The sequence below is a fragment of the Lithobates pipiens genome, unplaced genomic scaffold (assembly GCF_037356315.1).
Source record: "Lithobates pipiens isolate NorthernLeopardFrog02 unplaced genomic scaffold, aLitPip1_a1.2 Scaffold_18, whole genome shotgun sequence".
Classification (NCBI taxonomy): Eukaryota; Metazoa; Chordata; class Amphibia; order Anura; family Ranidae; genus Lithobates; species Lithobates pipiens.
The window spans coordinates 10,396,204-10,422,310 of record NW_027507758.1 but is presented as its reverse complement, the minus strand read 5'-3'; the positions used below and the strand labels follow the sequence as shown (position 1 = coordinate 10,422,310).

General features: G+C 44.6%; 1 protein-coding gene across 1 annotated transcript in view; it reads left to right on the top strand.

Annotated features, from left to right (window-relative positions):
• Positions 1-9,760: 9,760 nt before the first annotated feature.
• Positions 9,761-26,107, top strand: part of LOC143990376 (ALK tyrosine kinase receptor-like) — a 538,819-nt gene continuing 522,472 nt past the window's right edge. The window contains exon 1 of the mRNA XM_077490400.1: positions 9,761-10,164. Within this exon, the coding sequence (XP_077346526.1) occupies positions 9,777-10,164 (388 nt within the window). The 5' untranslated portion in view covers positions 9,761-9,776. The remainder of the gene's footprint in view (positions 10,165-26,107) is intronic.

The window sequence follows — 26,107 nt, the reverse complement described above, 5'->3', positions numbered from 1 at the left end:
ATAGGTGTGCACAGCCTATTGCATTAGGGTGTTCACCCCGAAGCTCAAACACATACTGTATGCGTATGCGCCTGTATATATACTGAGGGTGTCAGTAGAGCAGCGGGCGATGTCAGTAGGGCAGTGGGCGGAGTCAGTACGGCAGTGGGCGGTGTCAATAGAACAGTGGGCATTGTCAGTAGAACAGTGGATGGTGTCAGTAGAGCAGGGGACGGTGTCAGTAGAGCAGAGGAGGGGGTGTCAGTAGAGCAGTGGACGGTGTCAGTAGAGCAGTGGACGGTATCAGTAGAGCAGTGGATGGTGTCAGTAGAGCAGTGGATGGTGTCAGTAGGGCAGTGAACGGTGTCAGTAGAGCAGTGAACGGTATCAGTAGAGCAGAGGACGGTATCAGTAGAGCAGAGGACGGTGTCAGTAGAGCAGAGGACGGTGTCAGTAGAGCAGTGAACGGTGTCAGTAGAGCAGTGAACGGTGTCAGTAGAGCAGTGAACGGTGTCAGTAGAGCAGTGGATGGTGTCAGTAGAGCAGTGGACGGTGTCAGTAGCGCAGAGGATGGTGTCAGTAGAGCAGTGAACAGTGTCAGTAGAGCAGTGGACGGTGTCAGTAGAGCAGTGGACGGTGTCAGTAGAGCAGAGGACGGTGCCAGCAGAACAGTGGAAGGTGCCAATAGAGCAGTGGACAGTGTCATAAGGGCAGAGATTGGTGTCAGTAGTTTTCATTTTTATTATATTTTATTATTTTATATATCAGGGGTCTAAACAGGGGGAACATGTGCCAAATATGGTGATTAGGGTGTGCCCAAGAACACCTCACACACCCTGTGAACACACTCATGGGCCAGGCACTTCCTGCATGGGTTCGTTTGCATAGTTTTTTTTTCCTTTAGCCTTTGATAATGTTCTTTTGAACAAAACTAGTCGGGAGGAGCTTTAGCGGTGACTTCATCACACCCGCTGGGCTGTCTGCATGTCATTAATTGTTTTATATGCAATTTTACTCCCGCTTTTAAGTAGTTCTAACCTTCATTAGCCTGGATTTTTGTATTACTACACTCTTAAGTTTCTCCTTTGCCTCTCCCTATTGCTGAGCCCACTGTTGAACATCCTGGTCCAATGGCAACCCATCCTGGAATCTTAGCTCCTGATATCCATCCATCCCAGAGGGATACTGGGATAAAGTGCAGCCAGACCCCCCATATTGGGGTGAGAATAGCTAGTAAGTAGCTTGAGAGTTGGGTGTGCACTTTTGGGTGTGAAGGTTTTGCTATCCACAATGAAATATGGATTTTTGTTGACACAAAAGTATGAAAGAACTTTTTGCAGAAGAGCACTTCTCTTCTTCTCTTTTCTGATGGACTTTACTGGATTATTTATGATTTTTTTTTTTGTTTTTGATATATATTGACATGGACGTTCGCTGTATTGTTCATTTAAGCACAAGAGACTCTTTTGTTTGCACTGTTGAAATGTCTTCTGTAACATTTCACCTAACACACAGACATATCTTCTGCTAGAAGCTCTCTCTGTCTCTACTACCCCCCTCCCCTCTCAAGGATTTACTTTTGCAATTGTTCTTTTCGCTAGTTTTTAATAACATATTTCTATTTGTTGGTTTTTAATAACATCTCACACCACCCCTTTCTGATCTATGTATAAAATAACATGCAATAATATATTTTGGCACTGAATGGACATTTTAAACCACAGTGATTGCGTCCTGTGAATCTGTTCCTGCAGCTGCAGTTTTGACTTCTGTTTTAGAGTCCCAATCAGAAATAATTCCATAACAGTTTTGGCGAGCCAGTCAGGAGTTTCAGAAATAATTCCATAACAATTTGGCGAGCCAGACAGGAGTTTCCAGAGTCTCCAAAAGGAACCGCGCTTTGATCGGGATCATCGGGAACGCAGACCTCTAAATGCTGGCTAGGTAAGCTCTCCTTAAGCTTGCTATATCTCTGCCTTTCCTATCAATCTTATCTATTGGTTCTCAAGGAAACCAGACCACTCTCGGACCTTTCTGGTTGGGTAACGTGTGTGTGTGTGTGTGTGAATGTGTTTGTGTCCCCCTTCACCGGTTGGATGGTGTGTGGATAGGGAGAATCCTCTGCAGTTCCCTGCGTTGACTCCTTGTGGGTGACCTGGGTCAGAGGCGCATGGTAGGGTCAGATAAAAACTCACAGAGAAGCTAAGAGACGAGGAGGGTCTCTTAAAACGTTTGGGGGAGGGGTTAACCCAATATCACTCACATATACGGTATAGCTTTAGCTGTATCCAGGTCGGAGTTGCCCTTTAATTTCACCACCTGGAATGTGATGGTATTCAGGCCGTGAAAAATTCTGGGATGACAAAGTGTCGGACGTTGGGCTCTACGACTGGTAACATCCGATGTAATTACATTCTTATGAAATCTGCCCTTTTCTAAGCTTATTAAATTTTACAAGTGATGTAATCGGAAAGGACAAGCCGTTCATTTTTTCCTCCGCAGCGCCTGAATTTTACTAATGGCTCCATAATGGGCAGGAGCCAAATCGGCGGCGGGCAGTGCTGCTCTGCGGGGGGATAGTCTGGGAAATATCACCATTGCATGTCTGCAGGGAGACATCGTAACCTGTCCTAATACTTCCTGTGCAGAGTCCAGGGACGGAGATGACCAGACTGCATGGGATATACCGGGATCATTCCCGGGAATTCCAATAATACACAACTGAGGGGGAACTCCGGAAAAAATAGGGCTGAGCTTTTGGATTGGGACAAACATAACTCCCCACCCACCCCCATCCACAAGCCAACACAGGACGGGGTATGGGAAGAGGCCCCTGGTGCCTCAAATTTTTTTCAACTTTCCGATTTTTTTTTTCGTAATTCCAAATTTCTGATTTTTTTTGAATTTCTGAATTTCCCATTTTTTTGTAAATTTCCGAACTTCCTATCCTTTTTTCGAATTTGCAAATTTCAGTTTTTTTTTTAATTTCCGAATCTTTTAAAAAAAATTAGAATTTCCCATTTTTTTGAATTTCTGATTTTTTTTCACATTTTGGAACTTCCCATTTTTTTCGAAATTCCAATTCTTTTTCGAATTTCGCTTTTTTTTTCAAATTTCCGAATCTTTTAAAATTTTTCCAAATTTCCCATTTTTTTCGAATGTCTGATTTTTTTCAAATTTTGGAATTTCACATTTTTTTTCGAATTTCCAAATTTCACATTTTTTTCGAATTTCCAAACTTCTGATTCTTTTTTCAAATTTCCGAATTTCTGTTTTTTTTTTCCGAATTTCCGAATCTTTTAAAAATTTTTCGAATTTCCCATTTTTTTTCGAATTTCTGAATTTATTTCAAGTTTCGGAATTTCCCATTTTTTAGAAATTCCGATTCTTTTTCAAATTTCCGAATTTCCGTTTTTCTTTTTTTTTTCGAATTTCCAAATCTTTTAAAAAAAATCAGAATTTCCCATTTTTTTCAAATGTCTGATTTTTTTTCAAATTTCAGAATTTCCCATTTTTTTCAAACTTCTGAACTTCTGATTCTTTTTTCGAATTTCAGTTTTTCCTGAATTTTTTCAAATTCTTTTGAAGTTCCCATTTTTTTCAAATTTACGAATTGCGATCATAACGAATGACCCGGAAAATTAAAAAATAACAAAAAAAAGAAAGAATTTTTCAGCAGTGCACATGTCTATTGTATAGTGTTGGAAGGGAGGGGGGGGGGTCGCTGTCCTCTCTTTTTGTGGTATCCAAGTTGCATGAATAGAGGGGGGACCCCACACTTTTTAATAAAAAAGATGCAACTAATACTGACCTGCTCCGTGGGGCTGTCACCTGCAGTACTCTTCTCCACCATAAGATGTCCTCAGTCTTCTGGGTTGATTGATGGCCAGCCTCATTCAATCCCCCACATGAGGTTTCATCTGCATTACTTCTTTTCTGCCACTAGATGTCCTCAGTCTTCCAGTGCAAACTAACCCACTTCCTCTGAGCCCAGGCTGCAGTGGACCCATCAGCAGATTTCCTCACTTTGGAGGGATTTCATATAGGACACAGATGACAAAAAAAGAAAAAAAAAAAAAAAGTGACGGGAATTATAACCTTCCTTTACTCAGTCTAGCCAAAGAAAAATTTTTTTCCCTTAGTTCTGCTTCGGATAAATTCATATTCATTACATTTACTAACGGCCAAATTTGAAAGGAAATTTCAATATGTATAATTTAATAGCTAGTAATAGTTAAGTTATTATTAGTTAGTTATTATTTCAGATTTTAGAATTTTTGGGTTTTCGCATTTCCGATTTTTTTTCTTTTTTTATGAATTTCTGATGATTTTTTTTTTCAAATTTCCAAATTTCTGATTTTTTTTTTCGAATTTCCGATTTTCTTCGTATTTACAATTTTTTGGGGGATTTCCGAATTTCTGTTTTTTTTTCCAATTTTCCGAATTTCCGATTACCCTTTACCGAATTTCCAAATTTCCGATTTTCAGATTTCTTTTGAATTTCCAAATTTCAGATTTTGTTCGTATTTCATAATTTTTTTTTTATTTCAGATTTTTTTTTTCAAGTTTTCTGAATTTTTTTGCATTTACGGAATTTCCAAAATGTTTGAATTTACGTGTATTCTGAAAACGTTTGTTAAATGGGTTTTTCATTAATTCAGTTATTTCCAAATTAACAAGTTTGTGCGAAATTTGTTAAAAATTTTACGAATTGCATATGTCTACTATACAAGGCCACATGCATATCCATAATGGGGGGGGGGGGGGGAGCTTGAGGCACAGGGGACTGTATTGCTTGTAATATGATTGTCAGCTCCATCTAGTGTCCATAAAGAGGTATTTTCCTGAAATACCTCAATCAAGAAAAAAAATTAAATTGTTATGCAAATAAAGGCGACTTCAGGAAGCGAGAAGAACGTTGAATTTCCTTTCTGTCAAATTTCTCACACAGTATTGTACAGGGGACAATCGTCATGTGTGATGATTGCGTGATGATTGCGTGATGATTGCGTGATGATTGTGTGATGATTGTACTGTGTGGATGGAAATTTGCTGCATGTTTTGCATTCATCATTTACAACATTTGGGGATCAGGCAATGAGGGGTCGGCTGTCCCCGGGTGTCCGGTGTGCTCTGCGCTCCTCTCCAGACTAAAATACAAAGGAAACTAAAATGGTATTTTAGTCAAAAGACTAAAACTAAATCAAAATTTAACTTCAAAGTTATCAAGGGCCCCACCCCCATGTATACTCTGTGGCCCCCATCCTCTGTCCTCTCCATCCTCTGTCCTCTCCATCCTCTGTCCTCTCCATCCTCTGTCCTCTCCATCCTCTGCTCCTCTTTCCATCCTGTCTTCTCCATCCTGTCCTCTCCATCCTCTGTCCTCTCCATCCTCTGTTCTCTCTCCATCCTCTGTCCTCTCCATCCTCTGTTCTCTCCATCCTCTGCTCCTCTTTCCATCCTCTGTCTTCTCCATCCTGTCCTCTCCATCCTCTGTCCTCTCCATCCTCTGTTCTCTCTCCATCCTCTGTCCTCTCCATCCTCTGTCCTCTCCATCCTCTGCTCCTCTTTCCATCCTCTGTCCTCTCCATCCTCTGTCCTCTCCATCCTCTGTCCTCTCCATCCTCTGTTCTCTCTCCATCCTCTGTCCTCTCCATCCTCTGTTCTCTCCATCCTCTGCTCCTCTTTCCATCCTCTGTCTTCTCCATCCTGTCCTCTCCATCCTCTGTCCTCTCCATCCTCTGTTCTCTCTCCATCCTCTGTCCTCTCCATCCTCTGTCCTCTCCATCCTCTGTCCTCTCCATCCTCTGTTCTCTCTCCATCCTCTGTCCTCTCCATCCTCTGTCCTCTCCATCCTCTGTCCTCTCCATCCTCTGTTCTCTCTCCATCCCCTGTGCTGTCCATCCTCTGTCCTCTCCATCCTCTGCTCCTCTTTCCATCCTCTGTCTTCTCCATCCTGTCCTCTCCATCCTCTGTCCTCTCCATCCAATGTCCTCTCCATCCTCTGTTCACTCCACCCTCTGTCCTCTCTCCATCCTCTGCTTCTTTCTCCATCCTCTGCTTCCCTCCATCCTCTGCTCCTCTTTCCATCCTCTGTCCTCTCCATCCTCTGTCCTCTCCATCCTCTGCTCCTCTTTCCATCCTCTGTCCTCTCCATCCTCTGTCCTCTCCATCCTCTGTCCTCTCCATCCTCTGTTCTCTCTCCATCCTCTGTCCCCTCTCCATCCTCTGTCCTCTCTCCACCCTCTGTCCTCTCTCCATCCTCGGTCCTCTCGATCCTCTGCTCCTCTCTCCATCCTCTGTCCTCTCCATCCTCTGTTCTCTCCAGCCCCTGTCCTCTCTCCATCCTCTGCCTTCTCTCCATTCTCTGTCCTCTCCATCCTCTATCCTCTCCATCCCCTGTCCTCTCCATCCCCTGTTCTCTCCATCCTCTGCCCTCTCCATCCTCTGTCCTCTCTCCATCCTCTGTCCTCTCTCAATCCTGGGCTCCTCTTTCCATCCCCTGTCCTCTTCATCCTCTGTCTTCTCCATCCTCTGTCCTCTCCATCCTCTGTCCTCTCTCCATCCTCTGTCCTCTCCATCCTCTGCTCCCCTTTCCATCCTCTGTCCTATCCATCCTCTGTCCTCTCCCTCCTCTGCTCCTCTCCCCCCTCTGTTCTCTCCACTCTCTGTCCTCTTCATTCTCTGTCCTGTCCATCGTCTGTCCTCTCTCCATCCTCTGTCCTCTCTCCATCCTCTATCCTCTCCGTCCTCTGTCCTTATTCAATCCTATGCCCTCTCAGTCCTCTGTCCTATTTCCATCCTCTGTCCCCTGTCCTCTCCATCCCCTGTTCTTTCCATCCTCTGCTCCTCTTTCCACCCTCTGTCCTCTTCATCCTCTATCCTCTTCATCCTCTGTCCTCTTCATCCTCTGTCCTCTGTCCTCTCCATCCCCTGCTCCTCTCCATCCTCTGTCCTCTCAATCCTCTGCTCCTCTCTCCATCCTCTGTACTCTCTCCATCCACTGTCCTCTGAATCCTCTGCTCCTCTCCATCCTCTGTCCTTTCTCCATCCTCTCTCCATCATCTGTCTTCTCCATCCTCTGTCCTCTCCATCCTCTGTCTTCTCCATCCTGTCCTCTCCATCCTCTGTCCTCTCCATCCTCTGTTCTCTCTCCATCCTCTGTCCTCTCCATCCTCTGTCCTCTCCATCCTCTGCTCCTCTTTCCATCCTCTGTCCTCTCCATCCTCTGTCCTCTCCATCCTCTGTCCTCTCCATCCTCTGTTCTCTCTCCATCCTCTGTCCTCTCCATCCTCTGTCCTCTCCATCCTCTGTCCTCTCCATCCTCTGTTCTCTCTCCATCCCCTGTGCTGTCCATCCTCTGTCCTCTCCATCCTCTGCTCCTCTTTCCATCCTCTGTCTTCTCCATCCTGTCCTCTCCATCCTCTGTCCTCTCCATCCAATGTCCTCTCCATCCTCTGCTCCTCTCCATCCTCTGTTCACTCCACCCTCTGTCCTCTCTCCATCCTCTGCTTCTTTCTCCATCCTCTGCTTCCCTCCATCCTCTGCTCCTCTTTCCATCCTCTGTTCCCTCCATCCTCTGTCCTGTCTTTATCCTCTGTCCTCTTCATTCTCTGTCCTGCCCATCCTCTGTCCTCTCTACATCCTCTGTCCTCTCTCCATCCTCTGTCCTCTCTCCATCCTCTGTCCCCTCTCCATCCTCTGTCCCCTCTCCATCCTCTGTCCCCTCTCCATCCTCTGTCCTCTCTCCATCCTCTGTCCTCTCCATCCTCTGTCCTCTCCATCCTCTGTCCTCTCTCCATCCTCTGTCCTCTCTCCATCCTCTGTCCTCTCTCCATCCTCTGTCCCCTCTCCATCCTCTGTCCTCTCTCCACCCTCTGTCCTCTCTCCATCCTCTGTCCTCTCTCCATCCTCTGTCCCCTCTCCATCCTCTGTCCTCTCTCCACCCTCTGTCCTCTCTCCATCCTCGGTCCTCTCGATCCTCTGCTCCTCTCTCCATCCTCTGTCCTCTCCATTCTCTGTTCTCTCCAGCCCCTGTCCTCTCTCCATCCTCTGCCTTCTCTCCATTCTCTGTCCTCTCCATCCTCTATCCTCTCCATCCCCTGTCCTCTCCATCCCCTGTTCTCTCCATCCTCTGCCCTCTCCATCCTCTGTCCTCTTTCCATCCTCTGTCCTCTCTCAATCCTGGGCTCCTCTTTCCATCCCCTGTCCTCTTCATCCTCTGTCTTCTCCATCCTCTGTCCTCTCCATCCTCTGTCCTCTCTCCATCCTCTGTCCTCTCCATCCTCTGCTCCCCTTTCCATCCTCTGTCCTATCCATCCTCTGTCCTCTCCCTCCTCTGCTCCTCTCCCCCCTCTGTTCTCTCCACTCTCTGTCCTCTTCATTCTCTGTCCTGTCCATCGTCTGTCCTCTCTCCATCCTCTGTCCTCCCTCCATCCTCTATCCTCTCCGTCCTCTGTCCTTATTCAATCCTATGCCCTCTCAGTCCTCTGTCCTATTTCCATCCTCTGTCCCCTGTCCTCTCCATCCCCTGTTCTTTCCATCCTCTGCTCCTCTTTCCACCCTCTGTCCTCTTCATCCTCTATCCTCTTCATCCTCTGTCCTCTTCATCCTCTGTCCTCTGTCCTCTCCATCCCCTGCTCCTCTCCATCCTCTGTCCTCTCAATCCTCTGCTCCTCTCTCCATCCTCTGTACTCTCTCCATCCACTGTCCTCTGAATCCTCTGCTCCTCTCCATCCTCTGTCCTTTCTCCATCCTCTCTCCATCATCTGTCTTCTCCATCCTCTGTCCTCTCCATCCTCTGTCTTCTGAATCCTCTGCTCCTCTCCATCCTCTGTCCTCTCTCCATCCTCTGTCCTCTCCGTCCTCTGCATATAACTCCGATCAGTTCAGACTGACATCGCCTGTATGTCGCAGCAGAAATCCGCTTGCAGAGCTCAGCTCATCCACAAGGTGGGCGCACGCAGCACACCGCCCAGCCCTGGGGAAGACCCAGGAATCCTGAATCCTCCTTTCAGTACTTTCAGAAAAGCTGAGAGGCAGCAAAGTGTCTGCTATTCCAGAGGAGGCAGGAGGACATTGCATGGTGTCTGAGGACCCTGGAGGGATCTGAGGACCATCTGATGGTTGGAGGAGCCCCATCTTCCTCTACATCTTATCTCAGGAGCTCCAGCTGTGACCAGGAGCAGGTTGGTGGAGGATCAGGAGGACCCGGAGCAGGTTGGTGGAGGAGCAAGAGGACCAGGACCAGGTTGGTGGAGGATCAGGAGGACCAGGAGCAGGTTGGTGGAGGATCAAGAGGACCAGGACCAGGTTGGTGGAGGATCAGGAGGACCAGGAGCAGGTTGGTGGAGGATCACGAGGACCAGGACCAGGTTGGTGGAGGATCAGGTGGATCAGGGGCAGGTTGGTGGAGGATCAGGAGGACCAGAAGCAGGTTGGTGGAGGATGGCCAGTTTGGGGCTCCAGGGAGGTATTTTCTGGTTCCTCCTGTTGGGTTTAGTGGACATCTGTAGTTCTATGGAGAGGCTCCAATCTGCTTCAATCTCCTCCACCCGACCCTTCCAGGGTCTCCGGGAGCCCAGCTTCACCAGGCTGAAGAGGAAGAACCTGGCCGTGGACTTTGTCCTCCCTGCAGCCTTCAGGAACTCCTTGAGGGACCTTCTGGGTCTCTTCCCTGCAGGGACTGCCAGAGCAGCACCAACCTTCCAGGCGAGCTCCAGCCTGGTCTGGACTGCGGACCTCTGCTGGAGTCCCTGGTCCCCTGAGCGACCTGTCTGCTGGTGGTCCTCATCCCTATGGAGGGGAAGAAGGAGCCGCTGTGGTCCCAGGTCGGCGCCGCTCTCCAAGGTGCTGAAAGCCGGGACTCTGAAGACTCTCCGCAGGTCCAAGCAGCTGCTGGTGGAGGTTGGGACTACCTGGTCAGGGAAGGTTGTGGGGTGGACTGGGAGAGCCTGAGGAGCAATGAGGGGGAACAACGTGTGGAGCTACCAACTTCTGTCCTGAAGAGGAGGCTGGAGTTCAACCTGACCGAGCTGTTCAGCTGGTGGCTGGAGACCAAGGAGGGGAGGCTGAGGATCAGACTGATGCCACAGAGGTCTTCCGCTTATCCTGGGATGGAAGATACCTTGTCAGCTGCCCTGGGAGCGTCCCAGCCCAGACTAATGTTCCAGATCCTGAGGAAGGGTGAGTGCCATGACTTACCTTCATATAATGCTAGGACTTACCTCTATACAATGTCTTGACTTACCTCCATGTAATGCTTTTACTTACTTCCATACAATGTCCCTCTTCCTTAAATTGCCCCCCCCCCATATAATGCCCCCACATACAATGTCCCATTCCAAATTATGCTGCCCCATACAATGTCCCCCCCAAACAATGCCTCCCTTCATACAATTTCTCCCCGCCTACAGTGCCCCTGTCCATACAATGTGATGCCCCCCTCTATACCATGATCCCCCACAGAATGAAACCCTTTCCTATAATGCTGGCCAATAGAATGCCCCCCTTCCATACAGTGCCCCCTCTATACAATGTCTCTCCTTCATATAGTGCCCTCCTCTGTATGATATCCCCCTCCATACATTGTCCATTCCATATTATGCTGCCCATACATTGCCCCTTTCCATAAAATTTCCCCCTCCATAGATTGTCCCCCATCTATACAATGTCCCCCTACATATATAATGCTGCCCCATACAAAGTCCCCCCCTCCATACATTGTCCCCCATCTATACAATGTTTCTTTACATATATGCTGCCCCATACAAAGTCCCCCCTCCATCACAGTGCCCCCTCTGTACAAGATCCCCTTTCCATACAATGTACCACCTTCCATGCAATACTGCCCCTCCATTCAAAGCCCCCTCCATACAGTGCCCCTCCATACAATGTCCCCCTCCATATAATATCCCCCTTCTATGCAAAGCCCCTCCTCCATACAGTGTCCCCCTCCATACAATGCCCCCCTCCATACAATGCCCCCTCCATAGAATATCCCCCTCCATGGAATATCCCCCTCCATACAATGCCCCCCTCCATAGAATATCCCCCTCCATACATCGTTCCCCTTCTATGCAATGCCCCCTTCCATACAGTGCCCCCCTCCATACGATGCCCCTCTTCTATGCAAAGCACCCTCCATACAGTGCCCCCCTCCATACAATGCCCCCCTCTATGCAAAGCCCCTGCATACAGTGCCCCCTCCATACAATGCCCCCTTCTATGCAAAGCCCCTTTCAGATAGTGCCCCCTCCATACAATTCCCCCTTCTATGCAAAGTCTCCTCCAAACAGTGCCCCCTCCATACAATGCCCCCTTCTATGCAAAGCCCCCTCCATACAGTGCCCCCTCCATACAATGCCCCTCTTCTATGCAAAACCCCCTCCATACAGTGCCCCCTCCATACAGTTCCCCCTCCATACAGTGCCCTGCTCCATACAGTACCTCCCTCCATACAGTGCCCCCTCCATACAGTGCCCCCTCCATACAGTGCCCCCTCCATACAGTGCCCTGCTCCATACAGTGCCCCCCTCAATGCAATGTCCCTCTTCTATGCAAAGCCCCCCTCCATAGAATAGCCCCTCTCCATACAATGTCCCCCTTCTATGCAAATCCCCCTTCCATACAGTGCCCCCCTACCTACAATGCCCCCCCCCCTGTACAATACTACCCCTCCACACAATATCCCCCCTTCCATGCAAAGCTCCTTAAATACACTACCCCCCTACATACAATGCCCCCTCTCTACAATATCCCCCCTCTATACAATCCCCCCCATGTTCAATACCCCCCTATCACAATGTCCCACCTTCCATGCTGTCCACCCCTCCAGATAATGTCCCTGCCATACAACACCCCCCCCAGATAATGTCCCCCGCCATACAACGTCCCCCCCCCCAGATAATGTCCCCCCGCCATACAACTCCCCCCCCCCCAATAATGTCCCCCGCCATACAACGTCCCCCCCCCCAGATAATGTCCCCCGGCCATACAACGCTCCCCCCCCCCCAGATAATGTCCCCTGCCATACAACGTCCCCCCCCCCAGATAATGTCCCCTGCCATACAACGTCCCCCCCCCCCCCCCCTTATACTTGGGGAATGATCTACAAATTCTGTGTACTGCAAAAGAACAAGAATTCAGAGTTCAGTGCAGAACAAAAAGACCTTCGTGTGAAGCAGCCAGGACTGCAGTGTGCAGATCTCTCTCTATCAGTGGGACGGATGACATGTAGACTGCGCTGTCCGGGTTGCTATGGGCGATGACCCTTTGTATCTTCACAGACCCAGAATATTATCCTCCATCCATGTAGTGGAATGAGTGACACGTGATGGGAGGTCTCGGGGTTGCTATGGGCGATGACACTTCATAGATGAGAATATTATCACAGAACTACAACAGCTATTAGAGAGTTCTGAAAGGGTCGCCATACACAGTACAATCTGATCATACAATCTCTGTACCAATCAGCTTCAGATTTACCAAAACTATGTAATAAGAGGACCTGTCTAATCTATCCAATCAATGTTTGTCCAATCAGACGGGGCCCCTATACTACACACTTGTTGGTAGACCTATATATAAGATTGTACAATCAGATTGTAATTTTTATTTTTTTACTCGGGCACTTTTAATCTGGCAGTGAGAGTTCCCGGGATCTGTCCAATCCTGGGTAGGATGAAGGATAAAGAAGTAACAAGGGAGTTAACTATTGGAAGGATAATACTGGAGTAATGATAATAATAGTTGGAGTGATGATGATAATAATGGAGAAGATTGTATAACCAGATTGTATAGTGTATGGTCATCATGGAGCAGACACTATAGTGCAAGGGGTCTCTGAACTGTGGCCCGGGGGGCAGATGCAGCCCTTTGTTTGCCTTTAAGTGGCCCTTGGGACACTATTCCTCCCACTGACACCAATGATGGGGCACTATTCCTCTCACTGACACCAATGATGGAGCCCTATTCCTCCCACTGACACCAATGATGGGGCACTATTCCTCCCACTGACACCAATGATGGGGCACTATTCCTCCCACTGACACTAATGATGGGGCACTATTCCTCCCACTGACACCAATGATGGGCACTATTCCTCTCACTGACACCAATGATGGAGCACTATTCCTCCCACTGACACCAATGATGGGGCACTATTCCTCCCACTGACACCAATGATGGGGCACTATTCCTCCCACTGACACCAATGATGGGGCACTATTCCTCCCACTGACACCAATGATGGGGCACTATTCCTCCCACTGACACCAATGATGGGGCACTATTCTCCCACTGACACCAATGATGGGGCACTATTCCTCCCACTGATACCAATGATTGGGGCACTAGTCATTCCACTGACACCAATGATAGGGCACTATTCATCCCACTGACACCAATGATGGGCACTAGTCATCCCACTGACACCAATGATGGGGCACTATTCCTCCCACTGATACCAATGATGGGCACTATTCATCCCACTGACACCAATGATGGGGCACTATTCCTCCCACTGATACCAATGATGGGGCACTATTCCTTTCACTGATACCAATGATGGGGCCACTATTCCTTCCACTGACACCAATGATGGGCACTATTCCTCCCACTGACACCAATGATGGGGCACTATTCCTCCCACTGACACCAATGATAGGGCACTATTCATCTGACTGACACCAAGTGATGGGGCACTATTCCTCCCACTGACACCAATGATGAGGCACTATTCCTCCCACTGATACCAATGATGGGGCACTATTCCTCCTACTGGCACCAATGATGGGCACTATTCCTCCCACTGATACCAATGATGGGGCACTATTCCTCCCACTGATACCAATGATGGGGCACTATTCCTCCCACTGATACCAATTATGGGGCACTATTCCTCCCACTGATACCAATGATGGGGCACTATTCCTCCCACTTATACCAATGATGGGGCACTATTCCTCCCACTGACACCAATGATGGGGCACTATTCCTTCCACTGACACCAATGATGGGGCACTATTCCTCCCACTGATGTCAATGATGGGGCACTATTCCTCCCACTAATACCAATGATGGGGCACTATTCCTACCACTGATATCAATGATGGGGCACTATTCCTCCCACTGATATCAATGATGGGGCACTATTCCTTCCACTGACACCAATGATGGGGCACTATTCCTCCCACTGATATCAATGATGGGGCACTATTCCTTCCACTGACACCAATGATGGGGCACTATTCCTCCCACTGACACCAATGATGGGGCACTATTCCTCCCACTGGAACCAATGATGGAGTTCTATCCCTTCCCCTTATACATGTACTAGGCAGATGAATTGTTTGTATTGTTTACTCCCACTGATGCCAGGGCAGTTTCTACTACCAATGCCCACAGCCCCCCCCCCCCCCCCAAAAAAAAAGTAAACTGGCCCCTTGTTTGGAAAGTTTGGAGACCCCTGGTATAGTGTATGGTCATGGTGGAGCAGATGGTGTAGTGTATGGCCATCAATGTCGGAGGTTGTACAATCAGATTGCATAGTGTATGGTCATAGTGTGGTATGGGGGTGTGGTCGGTGTGGGATGTGATATATATCGTATGGAGTATTGCTCTGAAATATCAGGAATGTTACAATTTGTGTGTCTCGTGTAATCGGCGGCTGATTGGAGTCGTAGTGGGATTGTCTGTGCTATAGACAGGGGGACGGAGGACGGATCTTTCAGAGTTTTAACCCCCCCCTCCCCCCGCCTAAGGGTAAAACAAATGTTAACGCCTAAGCACAATTTTGCAACTTTGACATGGCTGGGTAAAACGGTACATATCGTCACAGCTACATTGTGCACCCGGGTGGTACCTGTTCTTTTTTTTGGACTTTCATTTGGTGTTGAACGGTGATGGATATCTCCGGATTTTCTATTAATACCAAACAAAAACTTGCTCAAAATAGTAAAAAATAAAAAAATAAAAATAAATAAAATGTAAACGTAGCTGTATATTTCTTGTTACTACCATAACTTTCCACCAATGAACAACCCGGAATAGATTCCCCCGTTCCCAACGATCGCAGTGATATCACATATGTGTGTGTTAGTTGTGGTTTGTATTTTTTTTTTTTTTTTTTATTATTATTATTATTTTTTTTTTTTACACACTTTTTTTTCTCTCTGCAGGGAGAGAGAGAGATACAATGTATACAATGTATCTCTCCCCTCCATCCCCAGAGAGAGAGGAACACAGGGGGCGGGCTTCACAGTGACTGACCAATGAGGCTACCCCAGCGATCAGGTGACCTGGAATTGGGGGGGGCCCGATCATTAATATGGGGCCCAGGGCTCTTGGGGGGGGGGGGGACCCAATCTCTGTGCTGGGAGTGCGCTGTGTGGCGGGGGTCCCAACACAAAGATAGATACGCAGATACAGTTGTACCCACCTTAGTCATCTCAGTTGTTTTAGTCGTATTTTAGTCGACAAAATTAATACTGGTTCCCGCTCTAATTTATCCCAAACGCGTTCTATGGGGGTTGAGGTCAGGACACTGTGCAGGCCAGTCAAGTTCCTCCACCCCAAACTCGCTCATCCGTGTCTTTATGGACCTTGCTTTGTGCACTGGTGGGCAGTCATTGGAATTATAGAGACACTGGCACTGTCCATATGGAACAGAACATGACACTGACAGAGAGTCATCAACGTACAACCTGCCGTGTCAGTCCATTTAGGTGTACCCCCCCCCCCCCCCTGCAATGTCAGTCCATTCAGGTGTACCCCCCCTACAGTGTCAGTCCATTCAGGTGTACTCCTCCCACTGTCAGTCCATTCAGGTGTACCCCCTGTAGTGTCAGTCCATTCAGGTTTACCCCCCCCCCCGCAGTGTCAGTCCATTCAGGTGTACCCCCCCCCCCCCCCCGCAGTGTCAGTTCATTCAGGTGTACCCCCCCTGCAATGTCAGTCCATTCAGGTGTACCCCCCTACAGTGTCAGTCCATTCAGGCGTACCCCCCCACTGTCAGTTCATTCAGGTGTACCCCCCTGCAGTGTCAGTCCATTCAGGTGTACCCCCCTGCAGTGTCAGTCGATTCAGGTGTACCCCCCCATGTCAGTCCATTCAGGTGTACCCCCCCGCAGTGTCAGTCCATTCAGGTGTACCCCCCTGCAGTGTCAGTCAATTCAGTTGTACCCCCCTGCAGTGTCAGTCCATTCAGGTGTACCCCCCCAGTGTCAGTCCATTCAGGTGTACCCCCCCGCAATGTCAGTCCATTCAGGTGTACCCCCCCCCCGCAGTGTCAGTCCATTCAAGTGTACCCCCCGAAGTGCCAGTCCATTCAGGTGTACCCCCCCAGTGTCAGTCCATTCAGGTGTACCCCCCCAGTGTCAGTCCATTCAGGTGTACCCCCCCTGCAGTGTCAGTCCATTCAGTTGTGCCCCCCTGCAGTGTCAGTCCATTCAGGTGTACCCCCCCCCCCGTGTCAGTCCATTCAGGTGTACCACCCCTTCTGCAGTGTCAGTTCATTGAGGTGTACCCCCCCCCCCCCGCAATGTCAGTCCATTCAGGTTTAGCCCCCCATGTGGTTGTGCCAAGAGCTATCTGAATAATAGAGACTATCTGAATGACAGAGACTATCAATCTCAGCATAGGCTGATTGCAGCCCAGTAACAGTCAGCCGTGCTCAGGGCAGGGGGGCTGCACTTTCTTTCCCACCTCTGGACAGTTCTGGCAGGATTCAGCAACTTTAGAGAACTATGTAGGGAAGAGGTGCAAGGGATGGTAAGAGGAGTCAGAAGCCTCATTTTGGTATTAAAGAGGAAGTAAAGCGCTGCCTTTTTTTTTTCCTGACCTGCAAAGTAAAGGCATCGCATACTAGCACATTATGTGAAACTTACCTGAAAACGAAGCCTCCATTGTCACCGGTTAGAGGCCACATCCATCTTCACCCGTCTTCCTTTCCAGGTTCCGCAGACTCCGGCTCTGTGACTGGCCGGAGCCGCGGGAAGTCACTCCCGCCCATGCGCATGGGAGCCGCCGGTCCTGGCACAGGGCTCTGAAGAAACGGCACGGGGGGGGGGGGGGGGCACATCATAGTATAGTTCTCCTGCTCAGGGCAGAGTACACTTTGCTTCCCTCTTCTGGACATTTCTACTAAGATTCAGCAAGAGAACTGAGGGAAGGGGTGTGAGGGATGTTAAGAGGAGTCAGAAGCCTCTCTATAGTATCAGTTTCAGTGTAGGCTGATTGCAGCCCAGTAACACTACATTTAAAGAGCCAGTCCTGCTCGGGGGCGGGGGGGGGGGGGGGGCTACACTTTGTTTCCCAACTCTGGCAGGATTCAGCAGCTTTAGAGGGAAGGGGTGCCAGGGGATGGTAAGAGGAGTCAGAAGCTTCACTATAGTTCCTATCTCTTTTCTCCACCTTTAGACATTTCTGGTAAGATTCAACAACTTTACAGAACTGTAGAGGAAAAGGTTGTAGGGGGTGATAAGAGGAGTCAGAAGCCTCACTGCAGTATCAGTTTCAGCCCAGTAGACATGTGCACTGACAAAGAATTCGGAATTCAGAAAATCTGAAAATTCGGATTTTCGATTTCTCGAATATCCAATTTTTTTTCGAATTTTCAAATTTCTGAAAAAAAGCAAAATTCAGATATTCGAAAATTCGGAAATCCAAAAATTCGGATTTTTGAATTTCCAAATTTTCAGATTTCCGAATTTTTGAATAAAAAGGTTTTATTATTATTATTGTTATTTATTATTATTAGATTGTTACGTTCCATTCTTTTAGATGCGGCATACGTTATTTCAAATAATTCATAACTTCGGATAAATTCGCACTCGTTACGTTCGCTATCAGCCAAATTTGAAAGGAAATTCCAAAACCTATAATTTAATAATTATTATTAGTTAGTTATTATTTCAGGTTTTCGGATTTTCATTCTTTTGGAATTTTCAGATTTTCATTCTTTTGAATTTTCAGATTTTCATTCTTATTTTTTGGATTTTCAAATTTCCAAATTTGAAAATTTGAAAATTTCAAAAATTTCCGAATTTTGAATTATTGAATTTCCGAATTTCCGAAATTTCGAATTTCCAAAATTTCGAATTTACGAAATTCCGAATTTCCAAACTTTCCAATTTCCGAAATTTTCCAATTTCCGAATTTCGACTTTCCGAAATTTCGAAAATTCTGAAATACTGAATTTCCGAATTAGAAATTTTCGAATTCTAATTTTCCAATTTTCCAATTTCTGAAATTCTCCAATTTCCGAATTACCGAACTTTGGAAATTTCGAATGTCTGAATTCCAAAATTCTCAAATTCCGAATTTTCAAAATTTAGAATTTTCGTAAGTCCGGAAATTTGAAATTCAGAAATTCGGAAATTGAAAAATTGTGGAATTAACAAATTTGTTAAAATTCGTTAAAAAAACTAATTCGGAACTAAACGATTTGCACATGTCTACAGCCCAGTAACACTACATTTAAGAAGTCTGTCCTGCTCAGGGCAGAGTACACTTTGCTTCCCTCTTCTGGACATTTCTACCAAGATTCAGCAAGAGAACTGTGTAGGGAAGGGGTGCAGGGGATGTTAAGAGGAGTCATAAGCCTCACTATAGTATCAATCGCAGTGTAGGCTGATTGCAGCCTTACCAACACTAAAGAGTCAGTCCTGCTCAGGGCAGGGGGGTTACACTTCTGAGCCCTGGGGGGGGGGGGGCTACACTTTGTTTCCCACCTCTGGACATTTCTGCCCAGTAACTTTAGAGGGAAGGGGTTCCGGGGGATGGTAAGAGGAGTCAGAAGCCTCACTATAGTTCAAGTAACATGAAACTATCTCTTGCCTCTCCCTTTGAAGAGCAATGACATCATCCTTCCTCCTAACCCGCATTAGATGATACAAGGAGTGTATATAAGGGTGTCCTCAGTTGGGTGCCCATCGGGCAGTTCGATGTGTAGTTACACCCACCATATAATACCAAGATGCCCCCTTGTGTGGCACCTCGAAGCTCTAACCTCTGTTATGGGATGCTGTGATAGGGAAGTCGGTCCTATTTCCAAGGCAGCACAGTGGCCCTTGTCAGTACTTCTGCCGTGCAGCACCGGGGTCCACAGCTCCAGTCCCGGTCAGGGGGGAAATATCTGCATGGAGTCTGCATGCTCTCCCTGTGCTTGTATGGGTATTCTCCTACACCCAGGGCTGTGGATGAGGAGGTACCACCAGTCCTCCTGTATGGGGTCCAGTTAGAGTTGCCACCTGTCTGGGATTCACCCGGGCAGTTTAGGTTTGGAATCCTACGTCCGGGCTTCAAACTGCCTGAAACCTGGACACATTATTCAAACCGGTCTTTGGCTTCCCAGCAGGGTTGCTGGCTGCAGATGTCTAAGCTGAGAGTGTCTGTTACACTCTCTTTCACACTGCCCAAAGCCAGCACTGACAATCCCCCCCTCCCCCCCGCATACAGACAGGAGAGGAGAGAGGGCTCGATCTGCACCTCTTCCCCCCACCCCTCTGTGTCTGCCCACACTCCAATCCCCGGCGCTGTGCCTCAGAAAAGGAAAGTAGGGTCCAGAAATTTGAAGCCCGGCAGCCTCAGATACATCTGGATGAGAGGTGTTGACTGCCAAGGGGTGAGTGAGCTCACCATCCATCCCTGTCTGTGACTGAAGTCTCCCCCCTTCTCTCTCCTGCCTCTGAGTGAGTACACTAAGGAAAATCAGAGTTCTCAGAGCATCCCTTATGTCAGAGTTCCCCTTTACACCAGAGGCCACAGTGTTCCCCCTTACATAAAAGTCCTCTCCATACATCACTATTCCTCTTTACACTGGAGGTCACAGTGTTCCCCCTTACATCAGAGTCCTCACCATGCATCAGAGTTCATAGTGTTCCCCCTTAAATCAGGGTCCTCAGACCACCCCTTACCTCAGAGTTCCCCTTTACACCAGAGTCCCCAGAGTTCTCCCCTACATCAGAGTCCTCTCCGTACATCAGAGTTCTCAGTGTTCCCCCTTAGATTAGGGTTCCTAGAGCATCCCTTAGGTCAGAGTCCCCAGAGTTCCCCCTTACATCAAAGTTCACCTTTGTGAACCACAGTGTTTCCCCTTACAGCAAAGTCCTCCATACATCAGAGTTCCCCTTTAAACACTGGAGGTCACAGTGTTCCCCCTTAAATCAGGGTCCTCAGACCACCCCTTACCTCAGAGTTCCCCTTTACACCAGAGTCCCCAGAGTTCTCCCCTTACATCAGAGTTCTCTCCGTACATCAGAGTTCTCAGTGTTCCTTCTTAGATCAGGGTTCCTAGAGAATCCCTTAGGTCAGAGTCCCCGGAGTTCTCCCTTACATCAGAGTCTGAAAGGGAACTCTGTGTATTCAGATGTAAAAGGGGAACTCTGTGGACTCTGATATAAAGGGGGGACTCTTGTGATTCACTTCATATGATTGAAAATGTTATTTAATTGCAAAATATGTGAATAGTATATACTATAAAAAAAAATTGCTATGCGCTGCTAAAATGTTCACAGGCTTGATGTGAAGAAAAGGTGGCAACCTTAGGACCAGTTCAGCAGGGAGGGGGTCCAGCCAGCCAGGAGGGGGGGGGGGGGGGATCACGCAGGGTGAATCAGCTATGGGCAGGGAGGGTGATTGGTGTAGCGAGGGGCAATTATTGGAACTGCTCCATTGTATGGTCTTTCTCCAGCAGCTGAAAGCTGGTTTCTTCTTCTCTCCCTCTTTCAGCTGCTGCAGAGAGTCATACCGGGTAACAGTTCCAGTTATTGCCCCCCTCCCCCCCCCCACTGCCCTGATCACCCTCCCTGTGCACCACATGTTTCCCCTGCTGCCCACACCTCCGTGTGCCCCTCACCCCCCGTACCCCAGGAGTGCTGCCAGTTTCCCTCCTCGCCTTCTTGCCGGCAGCTGCAAGCACACAACAGGATCTACACATGTGTAGAACGGAGAAATCTGTTTTGTTTGGGATTTGTTATTTACATAAATTTGTTTAGTTCATTTAATTTATGAGAAGGTTATATTCTTTCTATTTGTTATTATTCTGTTCTTTTCTATTATTTCATTTTCTATTCTTTTCTATTCTATTTCATTATTTTCTATTCTATTCCCATCTATTCTTTTCTATTCTATCTTATTATTTTCTATTCTATTCTCATCTATTCTTTTCTATTCTATTTTATTCATTTCTATTCTATTCTCATCTATTCATTTCTATTCTATTCTCATCTATTCTTTTCTATTTTATTTTATTATTTTCTATTCTATTCTCATCTATTATTTTCTATTCTATGTTATTCATTTCTATTCTATTCTATTCTCATCTATTAATTTCTATTCTATTCTATTCTCATCTATTCTTTTCTATTCTATTTTATTATTTTCTATTCTATTCTCATCTATTCTTTTCTATTCTATTTTATTCATTTCTATTCTATTCTCATCTATTCTTTTCTATTCTATTCTCATCTATTCTTTTCTATTCTATTTTATTATTTTCTATTCTATTCCCATCTATTCTTTTCTATTCTATGTTATTAATTTCTATTCTATTCTATTCTCATCTATTAATTTCTATTCTATTCTATTCTCATCTATTCTTTTCTATTCTATTTTATTATTTTCTATTCTATTCTCATCTATTCTATTTTATTATTTTCTATTCTATTCTCATCTATTCTTTTCTATTCTATTTTATTCATTTCTATTCTATTCTCATCTATTCTTTTCTTTTCTATTCTCATCTATTCTTTTCTATTCTACTTTAATCTTTTCTATTCTATTCTCATCTATTCTATTTTATTATTTTCTATTCTATTCTCATCGAATCTATTTTATTATTTTCTATTCTATTCTCATCTATTCTTTTCTTTTCTATTCTATTTTATTCATTTCTATTCTATTCTCATCTATTCTTTTCTTTTCTATTCTCATCTATTCTTTTCTATTCTACTTTAATCTTTTCTATTCTATTCTCATCTATTCTTTTCTATTCTATTCTCATCTATTCTTTTCTATTCTATTTTATTATTTTCTATTCTATTCTCATCTATTTTCTGTTCTGTTTTATTCTTTTCTATTCTATTCTCATCTATTCTTTTCTATTCTCATCTATTCTTTTCTATTCTACTTTATTCTTTTCTATTCTATTCTCATCTATTCTTTTCTATTCTATTTTATTATTTTCTATTCTATTCTCATCTATTCTATTTTATTATTTTCTATTCTATTCTCATCTATTCTTTTCTATTCTATTTTATTCATTTCTATTCTATTCTCATCTATTCATTTCTATTGTATTCTCATCTATTCTTTTCTATTCTACTTTATTCTTTTCTATTCTATTCTCATCTATTCTTTTCCATTTTATTTTATTATTTTCTATCCCATTCTCCTCTATTCTTTTCTATTCTATTCAAGTGCAAATCCCTCAACAAAGCGGCAAGCAAAGTACACTTGTTCCCGGTGTTCGAAAGAGCGAATGCAGCCTACGTGACGGCTTCCCGCCATTGATGATTGTTAGGGAGGAATTTCAGTCCCGCTGTTTACAGGCTCCGCCCCTCCCCCTTCCTCCTGGCTCAGCCGTTATTGCACATGCTCTGCGCAGACTTCCAGGGTCTTGACAGAGTCTGTCAGGCCCATCTGCGCATGCGCAGTAAGAGACGTGCAATTCATTTAGTTCCAAAGTCGTTTTTTTTTTTTAAACGCATTCCGACATAATCGTTGAAATCGGAAATATCCGGATTAACGAAAACCCGTTAGTAATAGTTATTATTAGTTAGTTATTGTTTCAGATTTTTGATTTTTCGTTCTTTTGGATTTTCATTTTTAATTTTCAGATTCTCGAATTTCTGAGATTTTAGAATTTTGAATTTCCGGAAATTCAAAAAATTCCAAAATTCGAAATTTCAGAAATTCGAGAATCCGAAAATAAAAACGAAAATCCAAAAGAACGAAAAATCCGAAAATAAGAACGAAAATTCAAAAATCTGAAATTTCAGAAATTCGAGAATCCGAAAGATAAAAATGAAAATCCAAAAGAATGAAAAATCCGAAAATAAGAATGAAAATTCAAAAATCTGAAACAATAACTAACAAATAATAACTGTTACTAACTATTGAATTATCCGTATTGGAATTTCTTTTCAAATTTGGCTGTTAGTGAAAGTAACGAATACCCGTTAGTAATAGTTATTATTAGTTAGTTATTGTTTCAGATTTTTGAATTTTCGTTCTTTTGGATTTTCAATTTTCAGATTCTCGAATTTCTGAGATTTTGGAATTTTGAATTTCCGAATGTTTCGAAAATTCAGAAATTCAAAAAATTCGGAAATTCAAAAAATTCCAAAATTCAAAATTTTTTGAAATTCGAGAATCCGAAAATAAAAAACGAAAATCCAAAAGAACGAAAAATCCGAAAATAAGAACGAAAATTCAAAAATCTGAAACAATAACTAACAAATAATAACTGTTACTAACTATTGAATTATCGGTATTGGAATTTCTTTTCAAATTTGGCTGTTAGTGAAAGTAACGAATACCCGTTAGTAATAGTTAGTTAGTTATTGTTTCAGATTTTTGAATTTTCGTTCTTTTGGATTTTTAATTTTCAGATTCTCGAATTTCTGAGATTTTGGAATTCTGAATTTCCGAATGTTTTGAAAATTCAGAAATGAAAAAAATTCGGAAATTCAAAATTCCAAAATCCGAAATTTCATAAATTCGAGAATCCGAAAAATAAAAATGAAAATCCAAAAGAACGAAAAATCCGAAAATAAGAACGAAAATTCAAAAATCTGAAATTTCAGAAATTCGAGAATCCGAAAAATAAAAATGAAAAATCCAAAAGAACGAAAAATCTGAAAATAAGAATGAAAATTCAAAAATCTGAAACAATAACTAACAAATAATAACTGTTACTAACTATTGAATTATCCGTATTGGAATTTCTTTTCAAATTTGGCTGTTAGTGAAAGTAACGAATACCCGTTAGTAATAGTTATTATTAGTTAGTTATTGTTTCAGATTTTTGAATTTTCGTTCTTTTGGATTTTCAATTTTCAGATTCTCGAATTTCTGAGATTTTGGAATTTAGAATTTCCGAATGTTTCGAAAATTCAGAAATTCAAAAAATTCGGAAATTCAAAAAATTCCAAAATTCAAAATTTTTAGAAATTTGAGAATCCGAAAATAAAAAACGAAAATCCAAAAGAACGAAAAATCCGAAAATAAGAACGAAAATTCAAAAATCTGAAACAATAACTAACAAATAATAACTGTTACTAACTATTGAATTATCGGTATTGGAATTTCTTTTCAAATTTGGCTGTTAGTGAAAGTAACGAATAGGAATTTATGCGAAGTCATGAATTATGCCAAATAACGAATGCTGCATCTAAACGAATGGAACGTAACGAATTAATAATAATAAATAACAATAATAATAAAAAAATGTATTATTATTATTATTATTATTAATAATAATAATAATAATAATTCTGTTCTGTTTGTTTATTCTGCATTTATTATTTTGGATAATTCTAAACTTTGGATAAATTTGTATTCGTTACACAGTTACATAGTAGGTGAGGTTGAAAAAAGACACAAGTCCATCAAGTCCAACCCATGTGTGTGATTATATGTCAGTATTACAGTATTCATTACGTTCGCTAACAGCCAAATTTAAAAAGGAAATTCCAATACCAATAATTTAATAGTTATTATTTCAAATTTTTGGATTTTCTAATTTTCGGATTGTCGAATTTTCAAATTTAGAAATTTCGAATTTACGAATTTTTTTAGTTTCCGAATTTGCAAATTTTCTACTTTACGAATTTTAACGAATGGCTCGAAAAAAAGAAAAGAAAAAAAAAAAGAAAAGAAAAAAACAAAATAAACGAATGAAACGAAAACAAACACATTTTTCGGCAGTGCACATGTCTAATGCGTAGGGGATGTTGCACGCACGCACAAAGACAGGGGAGGTTTCAGACTTGTGCATGCGAGGGAAACCCCATTGAGGGGGCAGATGGCTGGGGGGGAGGGTGCCCAGTGCATGTATAGATGTACCACCAGGCTCTCTGGGGACGCACATCTGCGCACGTGCAGAAGGCGAGAGAACAACTCGCCTACATGGGAAAGGCAGAAATGCAAATAAAGTTAATTGCATACAAAAAAAAAAACTTTGGGGTGGTGATGACTTCATTGACCGAACCTGGCCATGTCTGAATTTGGTCAGTGATGTCACCACATCCCCACCCCCCCCTTGTGTATATATATATATATGTGTGTAATGGCAGCTCCAGAGAACTGTCATTGACTTTGCAGGAAGACCTGGGCTCACGGTCATGGGTTGAATCATTCTGGATGCCAGACCGAGGACATCTAGTGGTGAAATGACAGCCCCAGAGAGCTGCCGTTACTGGTGGGAGTATGGCTTGCATGTCGACGTATCAATCGTTTTTTTTTGTTTTGACGATCAGCGAATGTTCATCCTTATTGACGCTGGATTTACGACACTGGATTTTGTGTTATTTTTTTTTATTTTATTTTTTTAAATAAAGGACTTGTGTTTATTTACCAAATAATTTTTCATTCACATGGGACAACAGATATTTGGGGGGGGGGTCCCCTAAGGGGGCGTTTAGATTTTGATTTTGATAAATCCCCCCTCTTGCACTCTCACCACCACCAAGCCTGGGTTGTGGGGAAGAGGACCCTGTCCTCATCCACGAGACCTCCTCATGGGGGGGAGGGGGGGCACGTGGCCTGGTACACTTCAGGAATGGGGGGGGGCAACCTGCCTGCTTGGATTAAAGATCTGGTATGAATTTGGGGGGGGGACCCCACGCCATTTTTTTAATTGCCGTAAAATGCATACCAGATCTGAAGGGTCTGCTTTGGGTTTTAAAGCAGTAGTAGTGACGTCAGAGTGTGCTGACGAAACGCGTTCAGTGTGGTCGAGCATGATACGTCACTTCCACCCTTAGTGGAGCGCAAACGACGTCCCCCGCTTCCCGCATTGTATGCCTGCTTTTACACTGCGATGGGATTTTTTATCTTTTTTTAATAAAATCGTGACGAACTTCACTATGGGAGCCTGTTTTCTTCATTCCATCACTCCGCGGAC